This window comes from Mytilus trossulus, chromosome 11 (assembly GCF_036588685.1).
Source record: "Mytilus trossulus isolate FHL-02 chromosome 11, PNRI_Mtr1.1.1.hap1, whole genome shotgun sequence".
In the NCBI taxonomy this organism is placed as follows: Eukaryota; Metazoa; Mollusca; class Bivalvia; order Mytilida; family Mytilidae; genus Mytilus; species Mytilus trossulus.
This window is the reverse complement of record NC_086383.1, coordinates 30,454,841-30,479,373: the sequence shown is the minus strand read 5'-3', so window position 1 is coordinate 30,479,373 and position 24,533 is coordinate 30,454,841. Positions and strand designations below refer to the sequence as shown.

The window sequence follows — 24,533 nt, the reverse complement described above, 5'->3', positions numbered from 1 at the left end:
ATTTAAACATGAACAGAAATATTCTGGTCCTCAATGCTTTTTGTACTTCATTTGACCTTTTCAACTTGATTTATTTAGCGTCACTGATGAGTGTTTTGTAGATGAAACGCGCGTCTGGAGCAAATACAAAATCTCAATTATAGTATAAATGATGAGTTTACCTAAAGCAAATCTTACCTATAGTTAAACACTTGCTAAATCAAGAAAAGGCGATCATAGTCTTCTTTGTTTGATCCCCAGAGTAAGGTACCGTGTTATCTCTATGGTTATTGATATGAATTCATCCAGAGCAATGATGTCAGCGTTCCAAAGAGGATATAAATCAGGTGTGTTAAACTTTTAATATTTATTTGGTTTTATTTGTTGAGTTGTAAACATGGAGTTTTGATTAAGCATATCGTACTCATTTTCACCCTTTATCCATGTTAAATGCGTTGTCTTAAGTAGACATTTATGTGCCCTACGTAATCTTGAGTTTTACATGCGGTTTTGGAGAACAGTGAGACGATATTGTTTCTTATCTCCGCTCAAGCTTGATCTGGTAGGCTGAACTCATTTCTTCGGACGTTTCACAGGATATGTTTGTTTATCCAAATGATCACACAAATGTTTTTTGGTCACAGTAATAATTTCATCCTTGTATTGCTTATATGACATCTTCAAATGAGTGACTTATACTTCGGTTATTATCCTGAACTCATAGTGAACCTGCAATGAGAGGAATACATGCATTAGTGGTCAGTCCATGTATATGATGATAATATATCCAGAGAAGAACATTGTAATACAGTAACTTTATAAAAACCCATTTTCTGAACAACAACGGTTGTACAAACCATGTAATATTTTAGTTATTGCAACATCACATACATTTTTATCCTTTCCACACCTCCTCTTTTCATTAATGAAGCCTCAATTGTATATTGTTTTACAACACATCTATTTAGTGATCTGACATACGTTTTGTTCATAATGTGATATTTTTTTTTTTTTTTTTTAGAAGTATGTATATGTGAAAATCAATTTAATTATTGAAAATAATACAGAGTTAATTAAAGATACATGTATATATTATATGTCACATTTATAGTATAAAAATAGTTTAAACTTTGAAAACACCTCTAAAACATGTTAAAGCTATGCTTTTTTTTTTACTAATTATAGAATATTATTTTAATAAACATTTGAAATATCGTCTTAACATTTTAATAGCGATTTTAAAATCATTCATTATTTTCAATATACACATGTAATATCTTATCTTATTCGTTCATCTTTTGGTGGAAACTATACACATGCTAACCAAAATAAAGGATGTTATTTAGTACAATGTTTACATTTAAATACACAGTTTGGTAAATAACAGGTGATATCATGTATAATATTCACTTCGACTATTTAAAAAGTTGATAAGTTGGTATGCTCATATTACAGGTTCAATAACTAAATGTACGTTAATATAATACATGTATTTATCTTAAATTTAAGTTTTTTTTCAAAATAAAACAAGACATAATGTTTGAATTTTTCAAATACAATCTCTTCAATCATTTACATTCACTAGTTATCGTCCTTGATTTAAATTTAGAATTAACTGTCATGTGATACTATCACCTGTTTACCTGTGATTTTGATTGAGTGCACAATGGCCCAAGCTGCGTCTAAAACATGCGAGGTTTGCGTGAGTGCCCCTGGATCACAATATTGCATAGACTGTGAGGAATACTATTGTGAAAATTGCAAGTTGCTACATAATAGGCAGAAGTTATCGAGAAACCACCAGTTTCAAAAAGCGTCCGACCTGATCCCGGAAGGTAAATCTAAATGTAGTGAACATAAAGAAGAATTAACGTTATTGTGTAATACATGCAATGTACCGGCATGTACCAGTTGTGTGACAGGAAATCACAAAGGTCATACATTTTCCAAATTTGTCGATGCAGTTGCGAAATTACAAGTGGAAATGAAACGAAAATTCGTGCCAAAACAAACGAGGCAAATCAAAATATAAAGAAGATTGAAGAAAGCTTGAAGTCGTTTGATAATTCTGTTGAATCCGTTATTAAAGCCATAACTGACGAAGGCAGTATGATTAAATGTATGGTTGATAAAGCCGTAGCACAGATGATTACCTTAGTGAAAGAACAATCCAAGAAGGAGAAAGACAAGCTGATGAATATGTTGTCTAGTGCTAAATCCGTGCTTGTTGCCGGACAGGCCTTAGACAGAAAAAGAAATGAACTAGATAAGACCCGCCAAGATGAAAGTTTGGTACAAAAGATCAATAATCTGAAAGAAGAAATTAGCAAACTCACTATAAAGTCTCTTCCAGAGTTTCCCAATATATCCTTCAAAAGGAAGTCTGTAGCTGAAGATGACATCAGACAACTAATAGGAACATACAATATAAGGTAAATATAGAAATATGCGTTGTCTTCTGAACTGATAGAGTTGTCTATAGAATCAGGCAAAACTGTAAAATATCGAGGAAAAGATATTTTTAAAGTTAATATATAGCAACAAATGATTGAAAAATACACATACGACAGGTCAAGGTTTACAGCTTGAAACAGACCTACTCTTTTTAAAAGATCTCCAATCAACACGTTCTTTTTGATAAGTAAAATAAACTATAAATAACCGCTGGCATGGACAGTGTTTTCCGATTAACGAAGCGCTGAAAGGCAGAAATAATACTGTCCATCAAACAATATAGATTGCTTTAACTTCTCATGCATATACCCGAACGTATCGGACGATATTACTTGAATTAACATTTGATTCACAAAATAGGTACATAATCTAGCAACGCCCATTACTCACTAGAGGTAGAAAATAAATATTGCGTTTCCAATAATATCAGTACTTTTGTATAGAAGCTTGTAGTTTAAGAGAAAAATGTATATAAAGATGTATATTAGTCACAGTTGTTTTATACATGCTTTATATTTTTCCAATACGTTTGTAAGTCACATGTTATCATAATACTTTTTTTAACATATTTAATAATGTATAATTTATAACAATACGTTGTGGTGGGATGTACGCACGTGTGGTAACTTTCTGTAAAAGACAGTATGACACCGTGAGGTGTTCAGCAATGAGCAAAACATATAGCGCATAGTCAAGTGTAAAAGGTCCCGGTATGACAATAGCAGAATATATGAACAATTCTTAAAGCATATGTAAAACTATATTGAAAGAATAATTTTAGTATCACAAAAAATATGATATACACTGCATTGATCATGTTATTCATAACATTATTTGCATTTATAATACACGTAATCACTCTATTATTTGCATTGATGAATTACACAAAATATATGTTTTACAAGGGAATGATTTATTTTACATCAACATTTAATATTAAAGGAATATTTCATATTTCCAAATGTACAGGTTATATTTTCTTTTAAGCGCAATTATAATGTAAAATGATGGGACATATAGTGAAACAATAATATTTTCGTTTTTCATTATATTTTGTTGTAATCATAATATTTGTTTGCATTGACAATTGACATAAAAAGTTTTGTACATAATTGTGTGGATCTTAACTAGAGTAACACATATCTTTAATACTAAATATTTGACATGTTAAAAAAACAATGGATGTACGTAGTAATTTTACACGGAAACAAAGAATGTCAGGAGAAACATATTTTCAAAGGCAATTAGTACAATTGTTCATGCAACATTTAAACAAAAAATAAAGAAATACTGTTTTATAGCAATGGTGCACCAGTCTTAGAAAAAGAGGAGCAACGCCATGAAAGATCATACATATGTTCTAATTGTGGGTAAGTACTTTTGATTATTATTCGTACAAAATAAATACATACAAAATAACAAGAAACAGCTATATGTTCAAGTTACGAATGATTGACATGAATGAGAAAATAAACACAACATTAACAATAGACAATAACATATAGACAATAGAGTATAATGTAATATATAACAGTAGTCAGTATGTAACTTAGATCGACGTAGTATTGTTCCTCTAATACACCAATGAAGCAAATAGTTTTAAAATCGACGTTTTTAAGACAATTTTTGGTTTGTATTTCGATTTTTGGGCCGGTTTAATGGCTGTTTAATTGCAAGATTTTTTCAATTGAAAAACTGTGTATTTATACAAGAGAGAGTTTACGTGTAAAATTTTATGAAAGATTGATATTTACGTGTTTTTTTTCCACCCTAGATATTAGTTTGCTAGTCAAAATATGGTAGTTAGCAGTATTTCAAAATATATCTAGTATAAGGCACCATGCAGAAAAAATATAAAACTGTATGCAATTTTTGCATGTCATTCTTTTTTTCTTATTTTCTTTGAAAAGTGAAAAAAAGGGGTGGGGTTAATACCGAATCGGGAGAAGCCGACAATTGTCGTCTTATTAAAGTTATTGTAAAATCGAAAAGAGTAAGATTTAAAAAATTAAAAAAATGTTTCTATGTCAATTCTTCATTAAAATGCACAGATTATAATATATCCTTTCATTCGTTCGTCCATCTTTATTTTCGAAATGACTAGATATTGTACATTGCATTGCTTTACTGTTGGACATGAATACTTACTACATCATGTATATCAATAAACGGATAATTTTTGCTACTTGAAATGTACGATTGTAAAAGACATGAAAGGAACATTTAATATAAGCATCTAATTCTTTCTTGTACAATTGGGAAGGTAAAGAGGGAACATATATAAGAAGATTTAAAATGCTGAACTGTTTCGAAAGTATTAATTTTGAAAGATAGTTAACATTGGCTTTGTCTTCTTTAATTGCTTCACGAAGTTCAGTATCGACGTTGTGATAACTATCAGTCTCGATTCAAAATGAAGTTGCTATGACAACGTGATTATTTTTAATTTCAAAGACTGAAAATCGAGGAAACGTCTAGGACTCAGGAAATACGTAAATTATCTTTTTTATTTCTAGCATTTGTTATATTCCTTTTTTGGATAATTTTTAATCTTCTGGGGCATCACCCGATGCAGCTGTTGGTTTATGGTTATTGACATACTGTCTAAAATACATGTCGGAATTTCCGCACATAATAAAACAATAAAAATATGGAACAACATGTATACACTAACTGCAAAATAGACATAAGACGCTTTGATCTAATCTGTTTGCATAAATTTCGAACATATTACTTTTCAAGTATTGAAAAGTGAATCCAACCTAAGCTTTCAGATTTGGGTGTCAGTTTTCTAGAATATTGATTATAAAAACGTCAGTCGGACATGAACAATTTATGAAATGTTAATAATGTTTTATTTTGAAATCTCTCAATTATTATTAATTGTAATATTTTTGATTTCTTTTTTTTAACATATTAAACAAAAATGATAAATGACATGATTCAATAAGTATTAAGACAGAAGTAAAGAAATATGCAAAAAACGCGATGATAAGACAACGAGTAGTATACAGATTTTCGAAATTGTTTCCCTAAATATGTTATATCGTTCAGGTATCAGTCAAAATCAATTTATTGTATAAATTATCGTTTAAGGCGTGAGGAAATTAGACCATTCAACTTCTAGTAAGTATTCACATTTCTTCTTGCATATACCATGTATATTCTATTTCATTCTTCTTAAAACAAATTGCGAAACATCTGTGTTCTATTCATACAAGCCTCACTTTTCGGTTGCATCTTACTATTGGAAAAGAAAATTTACGTGTTTTTTTTTCACTACTCGACACCCATGTCTCTGTTCCAGTTGTAGAAGAAACAAAGCTGATTTATTCATTAAAAAATCAAATCTTTTTTTATTGCATAAAGTTTGAATTAGTTTTAAGGTCAATAAAACATTAAAAAAATCATTTGTAAACGCCAGCATTACTGATACAATAACATTCATTTCTGAAACACTTATACCATGTCTATAAAGATTGAATAAAATTGAGGATAGACATGGAAAAATCTCAAAGAGCCAACTACCCGACCAAAGAGCAGATAACGGCCGAACGCCGCCAATAGCTCTTCAATGAAGTGAGAAAATTCCACACCCGGAAGTGGTACTCAGCTGAGCCCTAAATAAAAATGTGTACAAGTTCAGTGAAATGGACGTCAGACTTAACTCCGAAACATATAGATGAACTAAAATTAAAAAGATACAAGACAAACAAAGGCCAAAGGCTCCTGACTAGGAACAAGCGCAAATGTCAAATGCAATTAATGACAAAACATGGCATTACAATTATGAAATGGATAAGTGCTGGTGCACAAATAATGGTATAATTTTTTTTTTCAGTAAGTAAGTAGCAAGTTCAAGTTTAATTCAGAGAAGTATTCATAATTTAATTTGCAATGTGATACACGGAATAGCTGTTAAATAGTTACAATAACTCTTTTTAACATTAAAATCCTTAATATTTAATCATTGGGTTATGAGCATGAGCAAAAGGATTATAGAAAATTGACACCGTACTTGAAACATAAAGCCTTTCTTGTCAAGCATATATATTGCAACAACTATGATGTCTAAAGTTAACGGCTAAATATGTGTTTTTCACTACATGACACATGCATGTATGGTGCTGTTCAAGAAGTCAAACCAATACAAATGACTTATTCATCAAAATAATTTTTTGTTTAAATTCAAATACCAAAAGTTTGACATTTATTTAACACATTTCGTAATCCTTAATACACATTAACATTACTTTTTTCAAAAGAAAATAATAATGAATAACTATATAATAGGGCAATTATGTTAAAACTAAAACTGCGAGGCAATAACTTCAAAATTGTATATGGTTAATTACATAAATGTATTTACCTATGCAGATCACAAGCTAACTTATTGACTCATCGGCTGTTGACCACAAGCATTATATTTATTTTATTACATACATAAATTGTTTGAAGTTCATTTACGGCCTTTCATAATCTGTATTACTAACAAGCATAACTTATTCATTGGAAAATTCAATTCTGATAAACTGTTCTATAACGAATTAATGTCAAAAAATATTTACCCGTTTTGTAATTCATGACATTGCTATACACAAAATTATGAAATATTTCAATGATGGTGAAAAATTCTAATGTTACATTTTTTTTCAGCCGGTAAGTAGCCAGTTCAAGTTTAATTGAGAGAAGTATTTATTATTTAAACTGCAATGCAATACACGAAAAACCTGTTAAATAGAAAAATAACCACGTATTTCCCTTTTAAAGATTACACCATAATTATTTACTCATCGATCGTTGACCATAAGCAAAAGGAACCCAAAATTGACACCATATTTGTATCATAAAACCCGTTTTGTCAAGCATACATATGATCAACAACTGTGATGTATACAGTATATGGCTCAATAGGTTGGTTTCTTTACATGACCCATACATGTGTGTCACTGTTCAAACTGTTATAAAATAACTGATTCATCAAAACACCAAAGTTTAATGCAAATAGAAATAGCATTACATTTACCGGTATTAAATACATTGCGTTATCCCTATCACACATCAAAATTATGTGTTTTTCACTACATGACACATGCATGTATGGTGCTGTTCAAGAAGTCAAACCAATACAAATGACTTATTCATCAAAATAATTTTTTTGTTTAAATTCAAATAATAAAAGTTTAACATTTATTTAACACATTCCGTAATCCTTAATACACATTAACATTACTTTTTTCAAAAGAAAATAATAATGAATAACTATATAATAGGGCAATTATGTTAAAACTTAAACTGCGAGGAAATACCTTCAAAATTGTATATGGTTAATTACAGAAATGAATTTACCTATACAGATCACAAGCCAACTTATTGACTCATCGGCTGTTGACCACAAACATTATATTTATTTTATTGCATTCATAAATTGTTTGAAGTTCATTTACGGCCTTTCATAATCTGTATTACTAACAAGCATAACTTATTCATTGGAACATTTAATTCTGATAAACTGTTCTATAACGAATTAATGTCAAAAATTATTTACCCGTAGTGTAATTCATGACATTGCTATACACAAAATTATGAAATATTTCAATGATGGTGAAAAATTCTAATGTTACATTTTTTTCAGCCGGTAAGTAGCCAGTTCAAGTTTAATTGAGAGAAGTATTTATTATTTAAACTGCAATGCAATACTCGAAAAACCTGTTAAATAGAAAAAAAACCACATATTTCCCTTTTAAAGATTACACCATAATTATTTACTCATCGATCGTTGACCATAAGCAAAAGGAACCCAAAATTGACAACATATTTGTATCATAAAACCCGTTTTGTCAAGCATACATAGGATCAACAACTGTGATGTATACAGTATATGGCTCAATAGGTTGGTTTCTTTACATGACCCATACATGTGTGTCACTGTTCAAACGGTTATAAAATAACTGATTCATCAAAACACCAAAGTTTAATGCAAATAGAAATAGCATTACATTTACCGGTATTAAATACATTGCGTTATCCCTATCACACATCAAAATTATGTGTTTTTCACTACATGACACATGCATGTATGGTGCTGTTCAAGAAGTCAAACCAATACAAATGACTTATTCATCAAAATATTTTTTTTGTGTAAATTCAAATACCAAAAGTTTAACATTTATTTAACACATTTCGTAATCCTTTATACACATTAACATTACTTTTTTCAAAAGAAAATAATAATGAATAACTATATAATAGGGCAATACTGTTAAAACTTAAACTGCGAGGCAATACCTTCAAAATTGTATATGGTTAATTACAGAAATGAATTTACCTATACAGATCACAAGCCAACGTATTGACTCATCGGCTGTTGACCATAAGCATTATATTTATTTTATTGCATACATAAATTGTTTGAATTTACGGCCTTTCATAATCTGTATTACTAACAAGCATAACTTATTCATTGGAAAATTCAATTCTGATAAACTGTTCTATAACGAATTAATGTCAAAAATTAACTACCCCTTTTGTAATTCATGACATTGCTATACACAAAATGATGTATACAGTATTTGGCTCAATAGGTTGGTTTCTTTACATGACCCATACATGTGTGTCACTGTTCAAACTGTTATAAAATAACTGAGTCATCAAAACACCAAAGTTTAATACAAATAGAAATAGCATTACATTTACCGGTATTAAATACATTTCGTTATCCCTATCACACATCAAAATTACTATTTCAAAAGAAAATGTAATTCTGATAAACTGTACAAGGCCATAATGTTATATTCAAGCTGTAAGGCAGTACATTGTATACGGTTAGATACAGAAATACATTCCCCTATAAAGATCGCAAGCCTTCGTATTGACTTCTCGGCAGTTGCCTCCGAGCAAAACGAACTGAAATTTTACACACTATTTGAAGCTTCTCAAATGTTTGTGTCAAGCATACAAAAGACCAAAACCTGTAATGTTTAACGTTATTGGTTGATTATTTTTTTTCTTCACATGACACATCTGTTACTGTTCAAGCCGACAATTTAAGCCAATACAAATAATTGCTTCATCAAAACATCATATTTATTGTATTGCATATATGAGTTGTCTGAAGTGCATTAAAGACATTTCGGATTTTGTTATGTCAAACAAGCATAACTTTTTTCAAAAGAAGATTTAATTCTGATCAATTGTTCTATATACTTTAATGTCAAAAATTAAATACCCATTTTGCAATTCATGACTTATCAATACACACAATTATAAAATTCCTCAACGATGGTGAAAAAACTAATATAACAATTCTTTTTATTTCCAGATGGTAAGTAGCCAGTACACGTTTGATTAGAGAAGTATTTGTTATTTAAACTGTAATGCAATACACGGAATAGCTGTTAGATAAAGACATTATTTTCCCCTTTTAATATCACAATCAATATAAGTACAGTAGCAACACAAAGTGTCAAACTCTAAGGAAGAATACAAAAGCCCTTCATTCCGTCCTGTTTAAGTTGGTATTTAAAAATACAAAATGTCAAATGAACTGTAGGAAACAAAGCAGTATCTATGTTACACAATTTGAACGTTGTTATATTTAATATGAAGGTTCAACTTTTTAAAATCGAAAATTATAACATGCAAGCATACACGTTAATATAAATGGAATTTCATGAAATGGAGATTGCCGTGCATCAACAATGTAAAATACTTTACTTTTCCTGGTAAATGCTGTATACAAATTCCGCTAGAGTCTTAATAATTCTGAAAATGTGTAGTCAAATGTGAAAAATGCATGGTAAGCGAATATTTTAAACGATACGAATAGTTAAAATTACTGTTGATTTAATGATTTAATTACATAAACAAATTTTCTTATTTCTATTTAACTGTTGTTTTCATTTCTTATAATTTTGTTTTAACCATTTATAAAATTGTCTACATGTTTGGGGGAAATAAGGAAAAAATCGATTTTAAATGTTTGTGATAACATTAGATTTTGCTATGTTAAAAATGCACATTGTTTATTCTTTCCAAAGACTGTACGACTGAATACATAACTTGAACCTATAATACATTCAGCGAAATACACAAATAGCTTATTGTTGAACCAACATATGATTTTGAAATCTTTAATCGCCTTTTTGTGGAACCCAATCTACAAAATGTTACTAGAGAGATGGGCACGAAGTTACTCTGTGGTCTACACATATGTCATATTGTTTTGTTTCATTAACATATTTTGTTTAATGTTTTGCACACGTCATAACATAACACTGGTTAGAATCTACATATCTTGGTATACATTTAATTTGCAAGAACAAGCTTGTTTTAATGTTCATAATTTCTTTTATTTTTAGCGTCTATGGGTGCTCAAAGTGCGGGGGGTAAGTGCCATTTAAAATACAACGCCAATGTTTTGCATCAAATGAAAACAAAAGATAATATTATTATATGATTTAGATGTAATCGTTCGTTGTGAAAAGCTTTCACAAAAAAGTGAACAAAATTTTTAGGTAAAATGTTCTAACGAGGTTCATGGAACGCCCAATAAAACGATATCAAATATAAAGGAGAGTAATTTCAACTTTAAAAAAAAATACGTTTTCGTTCATTTCCATTTTAATATTTTCAATGTTAAATATATCATGAAGTCCTGATAACCGTATCACACAACGCCTGTATACAGTTTCATATTTCGTGATTGAATAATAAGTTGTTGTTTTTTTCAACTACTTTTCATAATTTATCACCATTGCAAAGGTATTTGCTGAACGTTTGTAAACAGACAGTGCTGCAATTAACATGCTTAAACAAACAAAAACCGAATATTGTAGAGTTTTGTAGTATAAATTAAAAATAAAGAATGAAACATTTAAATACTTCCTACATTAATTTTATAAATCGTGGACATTTATGTATTACAGACAGATGCGCTATATCAAAGAAGTTTAAAGAAGTCAAGGCAACAATGAAGTTTTTTTGCAAAATATAAACAGTATTTGTTTTTATGTTGTAAAAAATAGTGTTGAAACTAATGAGGAAATGATAATTTCAATGACAACAAACTTATCTTTTAGTAAATGTTACTTTTAATTGTATATTAAATATAATAATTATGTTCAAATCATTCAGTTGGTTATCGTTTGACTTTGTCAAACATTATATTGCTGTTATACTTCTCCTTTACGTCTAAACATAACAAAATGAATGTAGTTCTATAGATACACTTCTATTTAAAGTAATTAACAGTATTTAAGTTAACATGTATGTTGATAATTGCTTAAAATATTGAATTAAAACATCAATGTATTTGTTTTATTTATTTATTTTAAAACAATAGATTACTGAAATCGAATATTGTACGTAAATTAACACATAATTTTCATATATACTCTGACTTTCTACCAAATATAACAACTTTTCCAACATTCTTTTTTTAAATAAAAAAAAATGTTCTGTACTTTAAAAAAAATCTAATCTTATGCTCGATGAATATAAGAAGACATCAAACTGTAATTTTAGTATAACAGGAACATAGTAACAAATTACAAGGTACCATATCAAATGTATTGAATTTCATAATTTCAATAGACTTAATATAGAAGCTTAGACAAATGACATTTTTTTTATAATAATATTATCATTTGTTGGTTGCCTAGCAACATTTTTAAAATCTGATAACTATAAGTTATTTAAACCTTATTTTTCAAAATATGTGTCTTTTTATATGAATCAAAATATATTATTGTATAAAACATATATGGAAATCTCAAACAGTAATTTCCCATTTATCTCCATTATTTATACGAGCATTTATCAACATCTTAGCCACCATAATGACTCTTAGCAGCAACACTGTATACCTAGCACAGCCTTTAATATTTATTCAAGGTTTATGCAATCAATACTATGTTAACCACATCTGGATTTCTATTGTTAGGTGATAACATGACAATTGTAAATATCTTACGTTTTGTTAGCCTTTGTTATGCTTAGAAACTAACTAGCAACCGTATTCAATGCAAAACAAAGACCTATATATGATTTACGTTGATATTGTACTTTTCTGATGGTATTTTGTCATCTATACAGGATTGATTTTTTGTAGATTTAGCACTATTCGGCTATGAATAGAAAAAGCTTGATGTTCACTAAATGGGAAAAAAAACCTCCCCCTACCCCCAAAAGAAAAAACTTGTCTGAGGAAACAGTTTTTACCCAAAAATTAAGATTATAATGACCTTCGATGACCTTTCATCATGACAGCATACGCATTATGTTTAGCCCTTGTCCCAAAGCAGTTAAGTAAATAAAAAAAACAGAATTCATAACTTGAACTGTTGTTTTATTTAATGATTAAACAACAATTATATAAACAATGAAATAAAAGCCAGTTTTCTTTGACAAAGTGACTAAAGTCTGGTTTATTAAAGACACATAATATAACACGTCAATCAGTTCTAAGGAACAAAAACTTTAACCAGATTTGCTGACAAGGTGCACCAAACTATGTTTTATTTCAATATAATTGTAGTTCATTATTTAAAAGAGACAAGGATCGAACTTCTGTTATGTGACGTTGAATGTGTACAAGCATATTCTTATTCTTAATAAGTGAGCAGATAATTAACAGTAAAATATGTACCATCAGCGAGAAAAAAAAACGTATTTAACATTAAAGATAATGGAATTTCGCAAGACAAGAACACTAATCGTATGCTGAAGTCTGAACAATAGTTTTTGAAGACAACAATGAAAGACCCCATCCCCTTTCAAAAAATAAAATTACCATTTCAATGCATTTGCATCTTAACCTCTGTTAATAAATATGAGTGTAAGAGAGTCACCCATCAATGAAACCGTCACTATCAGAATCGAAATCTTTTGCATTCAAAATTGAATCTGCATATTTACACGAGCTTGGTGTCTTAAGTTCCCATCTACTTCAACCAAGGTACCACATTGTAGATGCAATATGCACACAACAACCGACCACCCTGGCACCAATTTTACAGGTATAATACCAGCTTGATTCAATCCATAAATTGTACACTCTTGAGGACGAATGTCTGGATGTTACTTTTACTCGTAATGGATTAGGGCGGTCAGTGAAAGTCTGGATATGTAATTGTCATCAGATAGATGTCTTTCTGTATATCTTGGGGTCTGCTTCAGTTGATATAGTCTCACTGTTATATACCTGATTTGTTGGGGAGTAAGTTTAGGAAAATCTTAAACTTTTTTTGGTGCCCTATGAAGATGGATATTTTTTATTAATAAAATTATTGTCCTCGACATACTTTTGTACATGGTTACCAAGCTGTACTCTATCCAGCATAGTTAGACCAAGCTCTTCAATGCAAAAGTTATTAATCAGTGGAACCCGGAAGCAATACATGAATGCAGAAACGATTTTGAAAAAACCTCTTATATAGGGAACGAAGTGGTTGGAAACAAATTTGTCGAGAAAGCGCCACTGTTTAATGCGTTCATTGGCGCTTTCAAATACCCACCGAACTTTTGTTATTTTCCTTCCTCAGTAGTGTGTTGTGTTTGTCCCTTTTTTATGAAACAAGGCATCTCTTCTTTAAAGTTCAAACTCTCAAGGAAAGCTTGAGCATCTATGAAACCTCTGTCGACTACTAATACGTCATCGGCCTTCATCCATTGCTTAATATCTTTTGCATTGGTTTTGGATAAATGCTTGGTAATCGAGGCATCGTTGTTGTGAGCATTGGCATAATATGACCCCACGACACTCAAAATGTAACCATGAAATCCATCTATAATCATGGGCTTGACTAACGATAAGTTTTTGTGAATACTGTAGGTTTTCCTCTGGAACTTGTGGAATGAACTTTTCTGTATGTATATATATTAGTCCTATCTAAGATCAAAACAGCTGTGCCTTCGTTGTTTCCTGTAAACAATGTTTTTGTTGGAGTTGTATGACTAAATCCTAAAAATGACGGAACACAAATTTTTGATAAGAGATTTCCGGGCTGAGTGTATGGACCGCCGTTTATTATAGGACTTAAGGCTGAAAAGATTTCCCAAAATTGAGATTGATAATTCAGTCCTTAGTTTGACAAGGAGAATAGCTACATGTAGACATGTTCTTATTGAACGTACTTCAAAGTTTCTGAAGTCAGTAACGTGTGTGGCGTCAACATCAAATTGTTGTTTGGTTCGTCCAGTGAGATTAACAAAATCGTCATCTGCCAAGATATCTGGACATCGAAATTAAGCTTTCCGACATCTTTTAACATTGGCCTGGTTCTATCTAATAAGTCGTTAATATCCGTGCGATTTAAATATGTCGACGGAGAAGTATGCGTTAATGCTTTCAAAGTCTATTGCTTGAAGAACATTCCAACAAGTCGATCAAAGCAACACATACTGTTCGTGGAAATAAAGATGTCCTTTTCGATAAATGTATATGTCTTGCCTTCATTGGAAACAACAATAAGTGTATGTCTATTTGAATTCTGCATCTTACAAACAATACACATACGGTGTGATTTTATGCGAGAACATTTTGGCAGTTATTTGGTTTAAGGACTAAAGACGCCCAAAGAGCTTGGTTTCTTTTTTTCATTGCTTTTAATATTTTCTGCGATAGTCACATTGTTTTTTTTTTGTAAGCCTAAATTTCTCGTTGAACACTGGTTCTACATTTGAAGCAAATTGTGTCATGTTCGTACACATGTCTTTTTAATATTGACTCTACATAGTTTCGCAATCCAGAATGAAATATTGGTCGTCTTTTGAATGCGTTTCCATACATATAATGCTACTGCAATTTCGTGGGGTAGGCATCCTCACAGCATTATCGAAAAATGAAAATGAATAAGAAATTATATGCCAGCTATGCTGGCACTTATGGTAGAAGCATCGTTTTGGGACAAAGAACGATAACTCTTGCTAGACGACCCATCTGAAAAGTTTCGTCAGTCACTCTCGTTAAATCTCGTACGATTTTTTTTTAAATGGCTGCCAAAATTCTCGTAAAGCGATCCTGAAAAAACGGGACAGATCGGAATAATTCGATGTAAAATACGTCATGAATTCTTATTTGTTTGCAAAAACAAGAATTCAGAAATTTTGGTAACTTGTGTAGTTTATTTAAATTTTATCGTACCACGGAAATTACCGAAGTTAGGACAACAACATCAGACGCCATGTTTCGTCTGCTACAACATTCCATTATCAGTGAGGTCAAAACAAATCACCTAAATAATCACAGGTACTGCATTTAAAAGTCACAAAATCATAGTAAACGATAACATATTTAGTGTAAAAGTTCCGTCCAGTCATGGGAACACAGTAAAAAAACTCTGCAAGTAATACATTTCGGATTTTTTTTTATAATGGCCATGCGCAGCTATATAGGCAATATTCCCCAATCGGGAGACAGTCTCCCGATCTAGAGATGTCTCCAAATTGGGAGACATGGAATAATGTAATTTGTCTCCTGATTAGGAGATTTTTTCCCAATCAAGAGACACATTATAAGATATATTATATAAAACTGTGCTGGCGCAAAAAAGTAGACATAGGCGGCTTTTTTAAATAACATTTTCAGAAAGCTGACGAAAAAAGATCGGTAATTTACCGCTGTTCCAGAAAGGTGCACCGTAGATTTTTCAAGTTATTGCTTCCCAAAGACATAAAAAAGGATAACGTAAACATTTTCTCTGATATCTTTTTACTTCCATTCAATTATTTGTGTACATGTTACTAAGTTTCTGTCCCCCCCTATTGATCGTCGGTCATATTGCAAATTGTATATAAATAAAAAAAAACAATTCCGGATTGATGTCAAATACGGCCCGAAATTTTAAAAGGGTGTGATTAAAAAAAAAGTATTTTTACATGCATTTTCATGATCTGTATTAAATGTGGTCAGTAATACAATCAGTGTGGCATATAATATAACTACCAGCCAATCACATGGCAAGGGGGTCATTGTTGGGATATAGCTGGATGTCATGTTTAAACTTTTTAAACAATTATTCTGATTTTTTTCAACTTCTTGATCTTTTTTTTCTGATTATGTTAACAATTTACAATTCTCTGTTTCTTTTATGGTGGATGTTTATTCTGATTATTTTAACAATTTGAATAGTCATGGATCAGACTTAATTAAGGTATTTAATAGCATTAAAAAAAAAAACTCAAATATTTTTTTCCATTTGAATCTCAATAATCTGTTGTCGTGTTTGTTATACATTAGCTTTTTTTTAAGTGTTAGACACATTGACCTGACAACACCTAATGACACATGTCTTTGGACATGAGACTTAATTGATCTAACATTGATTTTGACATACAATCTGAATCGTGCATAACTATTAATTGGCTTAAGTTTGGAAAACTATGATATCCTGAAGTTCTAACTTCTAGAGAGAGAATAAATTAGAATATTTTCTTGGAATGATAATGGTAACATTAAGCTTAGAATCTGAATTACAACATAAAAAAATATACTCAACAGCCTTTGCTACTTTGAATGGTGTATCTCCTTCCTGTATATAGGGTTTCCAAATAAATATTTTATTATGTTCTGCAGGTCTATGAGCTAACAATTTATCAGATTGTCTAGTATGCTTTCAATATACTAACGAAGTATATGAATGCAGTCATTTCTAAGGGAACAAATGCTTCTTGATTGCTAAGTTTTGCTTCAGTATTCCCACTAACTTTTCAGTGTTCTCCAAATCATCAGTACGTACTACAAAGGAACACTGTCACTGGTTGTTGGGTGCCATTCTCTAATTCATATATGCAGGCAAAGCAAATAGAATTAGTGCATTTTGACAATTAATTAAATCCTTTTCCATGTTCTTGAGTAATTTCATAATGAAATTCTAATCTTCTTACAAATGGTTATGTTGAAGAAGGGTGAGCCATCATTAGAGGTCTCATGCAATATTGCACTCACATTGTTTCAAAAAAAGAAATAACCTCCTTCATTACTTACTAAAGAAATGTTTTGGGTGCCAGGCATTGTTCTAGTAAAACCTACAAATGAAGTTATGAACCCACACATTTAAACTCTCATACATATAATGAAAACATTATTGTAGTACATTTTTTTGTGATAGACTTTTACAAATTGTGACTTATTATGCCTTCTCACCGTCTATATGATGATATCCTATATATATGGAAAATAAAACTTGTCCATCTAAAAAAAACATTTAAAAAAAGAATCCATACAATTTGATTTACTATAAATATGCCTGTGCTTGGGTCTTCATTGGGAATAGCTGCTGATGTTGTTTTGGTCTTTGTAATAACTTTTTCAAAACAACATTTCTTAAATATTAGAAAAAAACTTGTTGTCTAATCCGGCCATTTGTTGTTGTTGAGCAATGAAATGTGTTATATATATATATCTTTATTCTCATCACCAACTACATAGGTACAGAGAAGACATGAATGTATAATACAATATATTAACCACATAAACATAAATATACAATATATACAACAACAACAAAGACAAAAAGATCTTATTCGGGAGACACACTCGCTAGCTTATAATTCGTTAAAACTAAACCTGATAACTCAATACATATGCCCAATTATTGTTTTTAATTATAATTAAGCTTGGTTTGCATATGGCTATGATACTTTCTACCACCGATTTCTTCACTATGACTTAATTTGTCTTTAAATTTGGTACTGCTCTTATCAGCTTATGAGATTTCTGTCTCATACAATCATTTTCAGTAAATATCATATCAACTTGTTATTTCTAGATACCATGCATATAAAATAATTAACTACCCAAAAGATCCTTCATTATGAACTGCATTCCTGAACCAACATATAGATTTGACTGATATGCTATGATGGTGCATGTGGCTCCTAGTATTGACCACATTCTGCTCCCAACATAATAAATATTAAAACAAGATTGTTTCTAATTGAGCAGTATAAGTGCATAAAATCAGACCATACTTTTGGTCATGCACCAAAGTTTATTTGTAACATTATAAGTTCATAGGGCTCTTTTACGGCCTGTAATATTTCTATACAGTACATGTACTTAAAATGCTTGAGGTTGATCTCAATATATCTCTCCTCACTCCTGACAATTGCTCATTCTCATATGAAAATGCACAACTGTTTGGCATCCTACGACTATTTCTGTTTTTAAAGTATACAAGTAGATTTACTTTGCTAAAGTGGAAATGAGTCTTTTTAAATGTTACCAAATTTACCATGCATATATAATATATAATATAAATTACAAGCATGATGTCTGATTTAGGTTTTTATATAAATTATGAAAAATCCAATTTAATTCCATCAACTAGGGTGATTTATTTAGGTCACTTAATTGACTCAGTGGAATTTAAAGTATATTTACCTGATGAAAAAATTGAAAAAGTACTGAAGGCTTGCTTATGTGTTGTAACAGCTACTTCATGCGGTAAGCTTACAATCAGAAATTTTGCTCATCTAATTGGTCTATTTACATCTGCCAGAAATGCAGTGAGACTGAGTGCTTTGTTTTTTAGATTTTTGAATAGAGATAAAGTTGATGCTCTTTTAAAAATAATGATAATTTTGATTCAAAAATGTCATTGTCTCATGAAGCACAAACAGAAATTAAATGGTGGCAGAACAATATAAACATAAAAAATGGAAAAGACATAAGACCATCTAAAGTCAGTTGTTATTTAGAAACAGATGCTTCAAAATCTGGTTGGGGTGCCACTTTTGAAGGTGTTGAAACAGGAGGTAGATGGATACAACAAGAGTCTTGTCTGCATATCAATATTTTAGAAATCAAAGCAGTTAATTTTGCTCTTTTGAGTTTATGCAAAGATCTACATGACACTCATTTGTGTATTAAAAGTGATAATAGTTCAGCTGTTGCATACATAAATAATCAATTCAAGGTGGTTCAATTCTGTCCTTGTTTAACATATCAAAGTTAATATGGCTCTGGTGTGAGGAGAGAAATATATATATCACAGCAGTTCATGTTCTTGGTAAGCTTAATATCACAGCTGATTATATGTCTAGACATTTCAGTGATTCCACAGAGTGGAAGCTCCATGAAAAAGTTTTTGCAAAAAAATGTCATTTATATTATGAACCAGACATTGATCTATTTGCTACAAGACTTAATAAACAAGTTTTAAGTTATGTGTCTTGGTCTCCAGATCCAGATGCAGTGGCATCGGATGCTTTCAGTATTAGTTGGTCAGATTTTAATCCATACATTTTCCACCTTTCAGCATGATAATCCGGGTGCGACAGAAAATCCAAGACGATCAGGTGAGAACAGCTATTCTTATTGTACCAATGTGGGCAACACAACCATGGTTCCCTCATTTACTAGATTTATTTATTTCTGTACCCAAAATGTTGCCAAACATTCAAAATTTATTACGACTAGTTCACAACAACCAATTACATCAAATAACAATAATCTCTTTCTAGTCGTCTGTACTGTATCAGGAATCACCTCAAAAAGAAGGGGCTTTCAGAACACGTTATTAAACTCATATGTAAATCTTGCAGAAATTCAACATCAAAGCAATATGATCTGGTTTGGAACAAGTGGATTATTTGGTGTAATAAATGGAAAATCAATCCCTGTTGCCCATCTGAAAGTCAAATTTTAGGTTACTTATCTGATCTTGTTTACAGTGGCAAATCTTACAGTGTAATCAATACTCATAAATCTGCCATAAGTCAGACTTTGTCTTTATGTGACAATGAAATGATATCATGTAGTACAGTTATTTCTCGATTCATGAAAGGTATATATGTCAATAATCCACCAAAGCCTAAATACACATTCACATGGGATGTAAGCATTGTTCTGAGATTTTTGAAAACATTCTGGCCATTAGAAGAACTGTCTTTAAAAAATCTAACATTAAAACTAGTGGCACTTCTTGCTTTATCTACAGCTCAGAGAGTTCAAACTCTCAATTGTCTAAAATTGAGCTTATTGACCGATTTTGGTGACTACGTTGTCTTCACCATTGATGAATTAACGAAAACATCAAAACCTGGTAAGAAATTACAAAAAATCAGGATAGATACATTTAGTGATAAGGCTTTGTGTGTTATTAATACACTTGTATTTTACTTAAAAACAACCTCAAAGATAAGAAAAACTGAAAGATTATTAATTTATTTTAAAACTTATAAAGAAGTTTCTACTTCTTCTATAGCCAGATGGCTTAAGGAAGTTTTGAAACTTTTAGGAATAAATACTGGTATATTCTCAGCCCATTCCTACAGAGGGGCGTCTACTTCATGTGCATTTTCATCTGGTGTTTCTTTGAAGGATATATTAACAACCGCAAATTGGACTAATGCAAACACATTCTACAAGTTTTACAATAGAGATCTGCAGTGTTCATTTTCTAATGAAGTTTTGTCAACCATGGATTAATATTTTATATTTGCAGTGAACAGAGTATTGACGTTGGATGAACATTGATTTATGTGATGAGTTCGTTGGATGAACATTGATTTATATGTGATGAGTTCGTGGGATGGACTATTCCGATTGATGAGAAAGAGACTTTATTTAGTGCTATGATAGAGCAGTGCAGTATATATTTGAACTTTAATACATTTATTGTTTTCTGGTGGGATAATGTAATTTGGGATGATTACTTTATTGAAGGTTATTGATGGTATTATGTTTTATTCAAGGCCTTTTGTAATACGATTTGTTGGGCTTTAAAGATTCCCAATTAAACACGAGATAGCCTGGATGCTATATGATAGAGAATATAAACCTCATCCAAGCATCCAAGGGATGTAATGGATGAGGATTATTCTCTGAATTTAATTTCCCTCCCTAGAAATGTTGACCCTCCCTTATTCAACAAATCTTTACTTTTAATAAGCATGAGGCGGGAGCGCGCTCGTCCTTATATACTACCTGGGTTGGTCACCCGGATGTTTTTTTTATTTTAAATAGTTCTTTAAATAGAAAGGCACGTGGCTACTTTGTTGACACAACTTCCCAATTAAACCCTCGAAGCCTTACGGCTTATTCAGAGAATAATCCTCATCCATTACATCCCTTGGATGCTTGGATGAGGTTTATATTTACACTATAAGCAAGATTTGAATTGCAGCAGATCAAGTTTACGAGCCTATTCCATCTACGCCAGTGACTTACAACCTTACGACTTTTCACAGTGCGCCAGAGGGTTGTATCCTGTTCTGTAAATCATGTTTTGTTTATTGAATGATTTTTTCCCCCAAAAGTTAAAGGCACCAAAATAATAATGATGGAAAGACAGAGAGGGACATAACAATAAATATCATCTTTTTTATCTTATAATAATACAGAAATATTTATAAACAGGCTATTTTCTATATACCAATTGGAACCCAAAAAAGTTTAAGAAAGACAATTAAACAGAAATACCATAATTGAGCATAGACTACAAATTGAATAATATAACAAAGTTAGTGGTAAAGTTAGTTCCTGGCCAACACTTGTAACTCTTCCAATGTCTCTGCAGCTATTCCAGCTTCCATATCTTCTTCATCATAAGAATTACATGCTGTTTTTCTCTTCTTTAAAACAAGTCTACTAAAATATGAAGCAATCTGAGTAGCTGATAAAAATTCATCTTTGGAAAACAATCTTTTTCCAAGGCTGCTTTTAGCACTTCTCATTTCTAGGGAAACTTCTTCTGGGTCACACTTGTGTCCAGTTCTTTCTCCCTTTGAAAATTTTTCCTTCAAGAAAGAAATTTGTGTGGTCGTGAATTTGTTTACAGTTCGTCTTTGTTTTAGACCCATCCTTCACACAATTTGCTGGAATTTTCACGTTCTGTAGTTTCGTGGCAACAGCTAGGTAAAACAACCACTTTCTTTTTAATTTTACTAGCATATTGTATCTTAGACTTATTAATTAAAGATGAAACCATTGGTTTTATTCTATGAGAACCAACATCCAAATGTCTGACCAAATTACCATACTTGCTAAACGTTGATAGACAATTTGGTTCTGAACAGGTAAACAGGTTGCTCCCATTATCATCAATAACTTCCTCAATATCAACATCTGACTGATCTACTGCAATATTTGATGCTTCATTTCTGCATTCTTGAACTATAACATCGTGCCTGGCTGTTCTGGATGGAATTGAACTAAGGTGGCCAGCAAAAGCTTCTACGACTGTAATATTACTGCAACTCAATAACTGCAGCTTTAGTGATGAATTGGTAAGAAACTTTCCTTCCCCTATGCCATACTGTCTGAACACCCTTATACCTGTTTGTTGGTAGGCAAAGTTGTTCAGGGTTGTAATATTATTCATTTGAAATTTGATCTCTTTCTTGTTACAGCTCTCTGGAGGTAGTGCAATAACCACAGCTACATTTCTTAAACTGCATATCTGAAGTGCTTTCTTAAATTCAGCTGCAGTGCACACATCATGTCCTTCATTCACATATTTTCTAATTGCTGATTTTATGTGTGCAGCCCTCCTGTCACAGATAGATTTTCCTCCCTGAGGATCAGCAAAATCCATTTGCACAACCTTAATGTTTTCTTCTTCATTGATAAGTGCTATTTCACTGACTGCCAAAAAACCATTGTCTGACCTTATGTAAGCCTTTTTGAGGGAAGGATTCATTTGTTGAAATTATTGGAGAGTGTTTCTTAGTACAGCATTTGATGTTCTTGCATCTTGGGAAGCATTATCAAAGACATGGATAATGGTTTGCATTTTTAGGTCATCAGTATCAGAAGTATGATATGATCCTACACTAACATGCCAATTTAACCCTCTTTTGCCAGACCATTTAGACTGAGACTCTCTATAGCGCATGGGCAGGAATTTCATAGCCCAGTCTCTCTCTACCAAAATTTCATCTTTTGATAATTTATGCAGAATCTCACATCTTGCTGTGTCCTGGTTATATGATCTCAGGAGGTGTTTCTTCCACTCTTGGACCGCCTTTATACTCTGAAATATAAAATATTATACAGGTACATGAATATAAGTAAATATGTGAAATGGTGCATTATTTATATAAGTTAAAGTTCAGTTTAGAGCTGTAATTTCAAAAGGAGTTTATTATTTATAATTCTCTTTTATTGTAAAATAAGAACACTATTTGATGGTTCACACATAGGTGTAAGAAAAATGCTTGCTTGTAGCTAAATTGAAATTAGATTCATTTATATTTCTAGTGATTGACATTATTACTTTCTTTCTTTTTGTAATAAATGTACCATTTTGTAATTCCCTGTGTTTCATGGGGATATTAAGGTATATATATTACAAAAAAAAAATGTTCATGACAGATAACCTAATTTGTTTGATCTCTTGCACTATGTGAATTCAGTATTTCCCTTTACTTGACGTGAAATACAGTATGTTTTCATTTAATACAGTTACTCAGTTCTTTTTTTTTTGGAATTTGACTTTTAGATGAAGAAAAACAATGATATCGCAGCATCATTTCATACCAGTTTTATCTTATCCTGGTATTAAGATTTCTCGCTACATTGAAGACCTTTTGGTGACCTTCTGCTCTTGTTTTTTTCTATGGTCGGGTTGTTGTCTCTTTGACACATTCCCCATTTCCATTCTCAATTTTATTAAGATGGACACTTGTGTAATAAACATTTACCCTCATTCATATTTTTTTTCATTATGATATATATAGTATAGATATACATATGAATACTCTGCCAAATGTTATTAATGAACAAGTGTGGACACAAACCAGCATGAATAGTATCCACCATTCTAAGACTATAACATGGCAATAACTAGTTCCTAAGGATTGACAATTTATTCTATCAAAACAAAATAGGAACTTGATGTATCAGTTGTCATATTTAAACTATATTATATACCAAATATAAAATCAAAATCTTTCAACATAATGAAAAAAAGTGTCAAAGACTGATTACGTTTTTTAGTTTCCTAATTTCCTAAGTCCAAGAACCATAACTTTGCAAAAATTATCAAACCACAACAGAATTTGAACTGTATCTGTAATTTGTCATGGTTAAACCATACACCAACTATAAAATCAATATATTCAAGAATGACATAAAACAAGAGGCTCTAAAGAGC

General features: G+C 31.1%; 1 protein-coding gene across 1 annotated transcript; it reads left to right on the top strand.

Moving 5' to 3' along the window:
- Positions 1–1,613: 1,613 nt before the first annotated feature.
- Positions 1,614–20,866, top strand: LOC134689942 (uncharacterized). Its single transcript, XM_063549909.1, has 5 exons — positions 1,614–2,411; positions 3,735–3,803; positions 9,755–9,757; positions 20,110–20,480; positions 20,643–20,866. The coding sequence occupies exons 1-5, from the start codon at positions 1,867–1,869 to the stop codon at positions 20,864–20,866; spliced, it is 1,212 nt and encodes a 403-aa protein (XP_063405979.1). The 5' UTR covers positions 1,614–1,866.
- Positions 20,867–24,533: the final 3,667 nt, after the last annotated feature.

Excerpts from the sequence above, each read along its gene's own strand:
- LOC134689942 (XM_063549909.1), top strand. The coding sequence starts at position 1,867 with ATGCAATGTACCGGCATGTACCAGTTGTGTGACAGGAAATCACAAAGG. Across the intron at positions 2,412-3,734 it reads ATAGGAACATACAATATAAG|CAATGGTGCACCAGTCTTAG; the intron begins GTAAATATAGAA and ends ACTGTTTTATAG. Across the intron at positions 20,481-20,642 it reads AACGAAAACATCAAAACCTG|CCAGATGGCTTAAGGAAGTT; the intron begins GTAAGAAATTAC and ends CTTCTTCTATAG.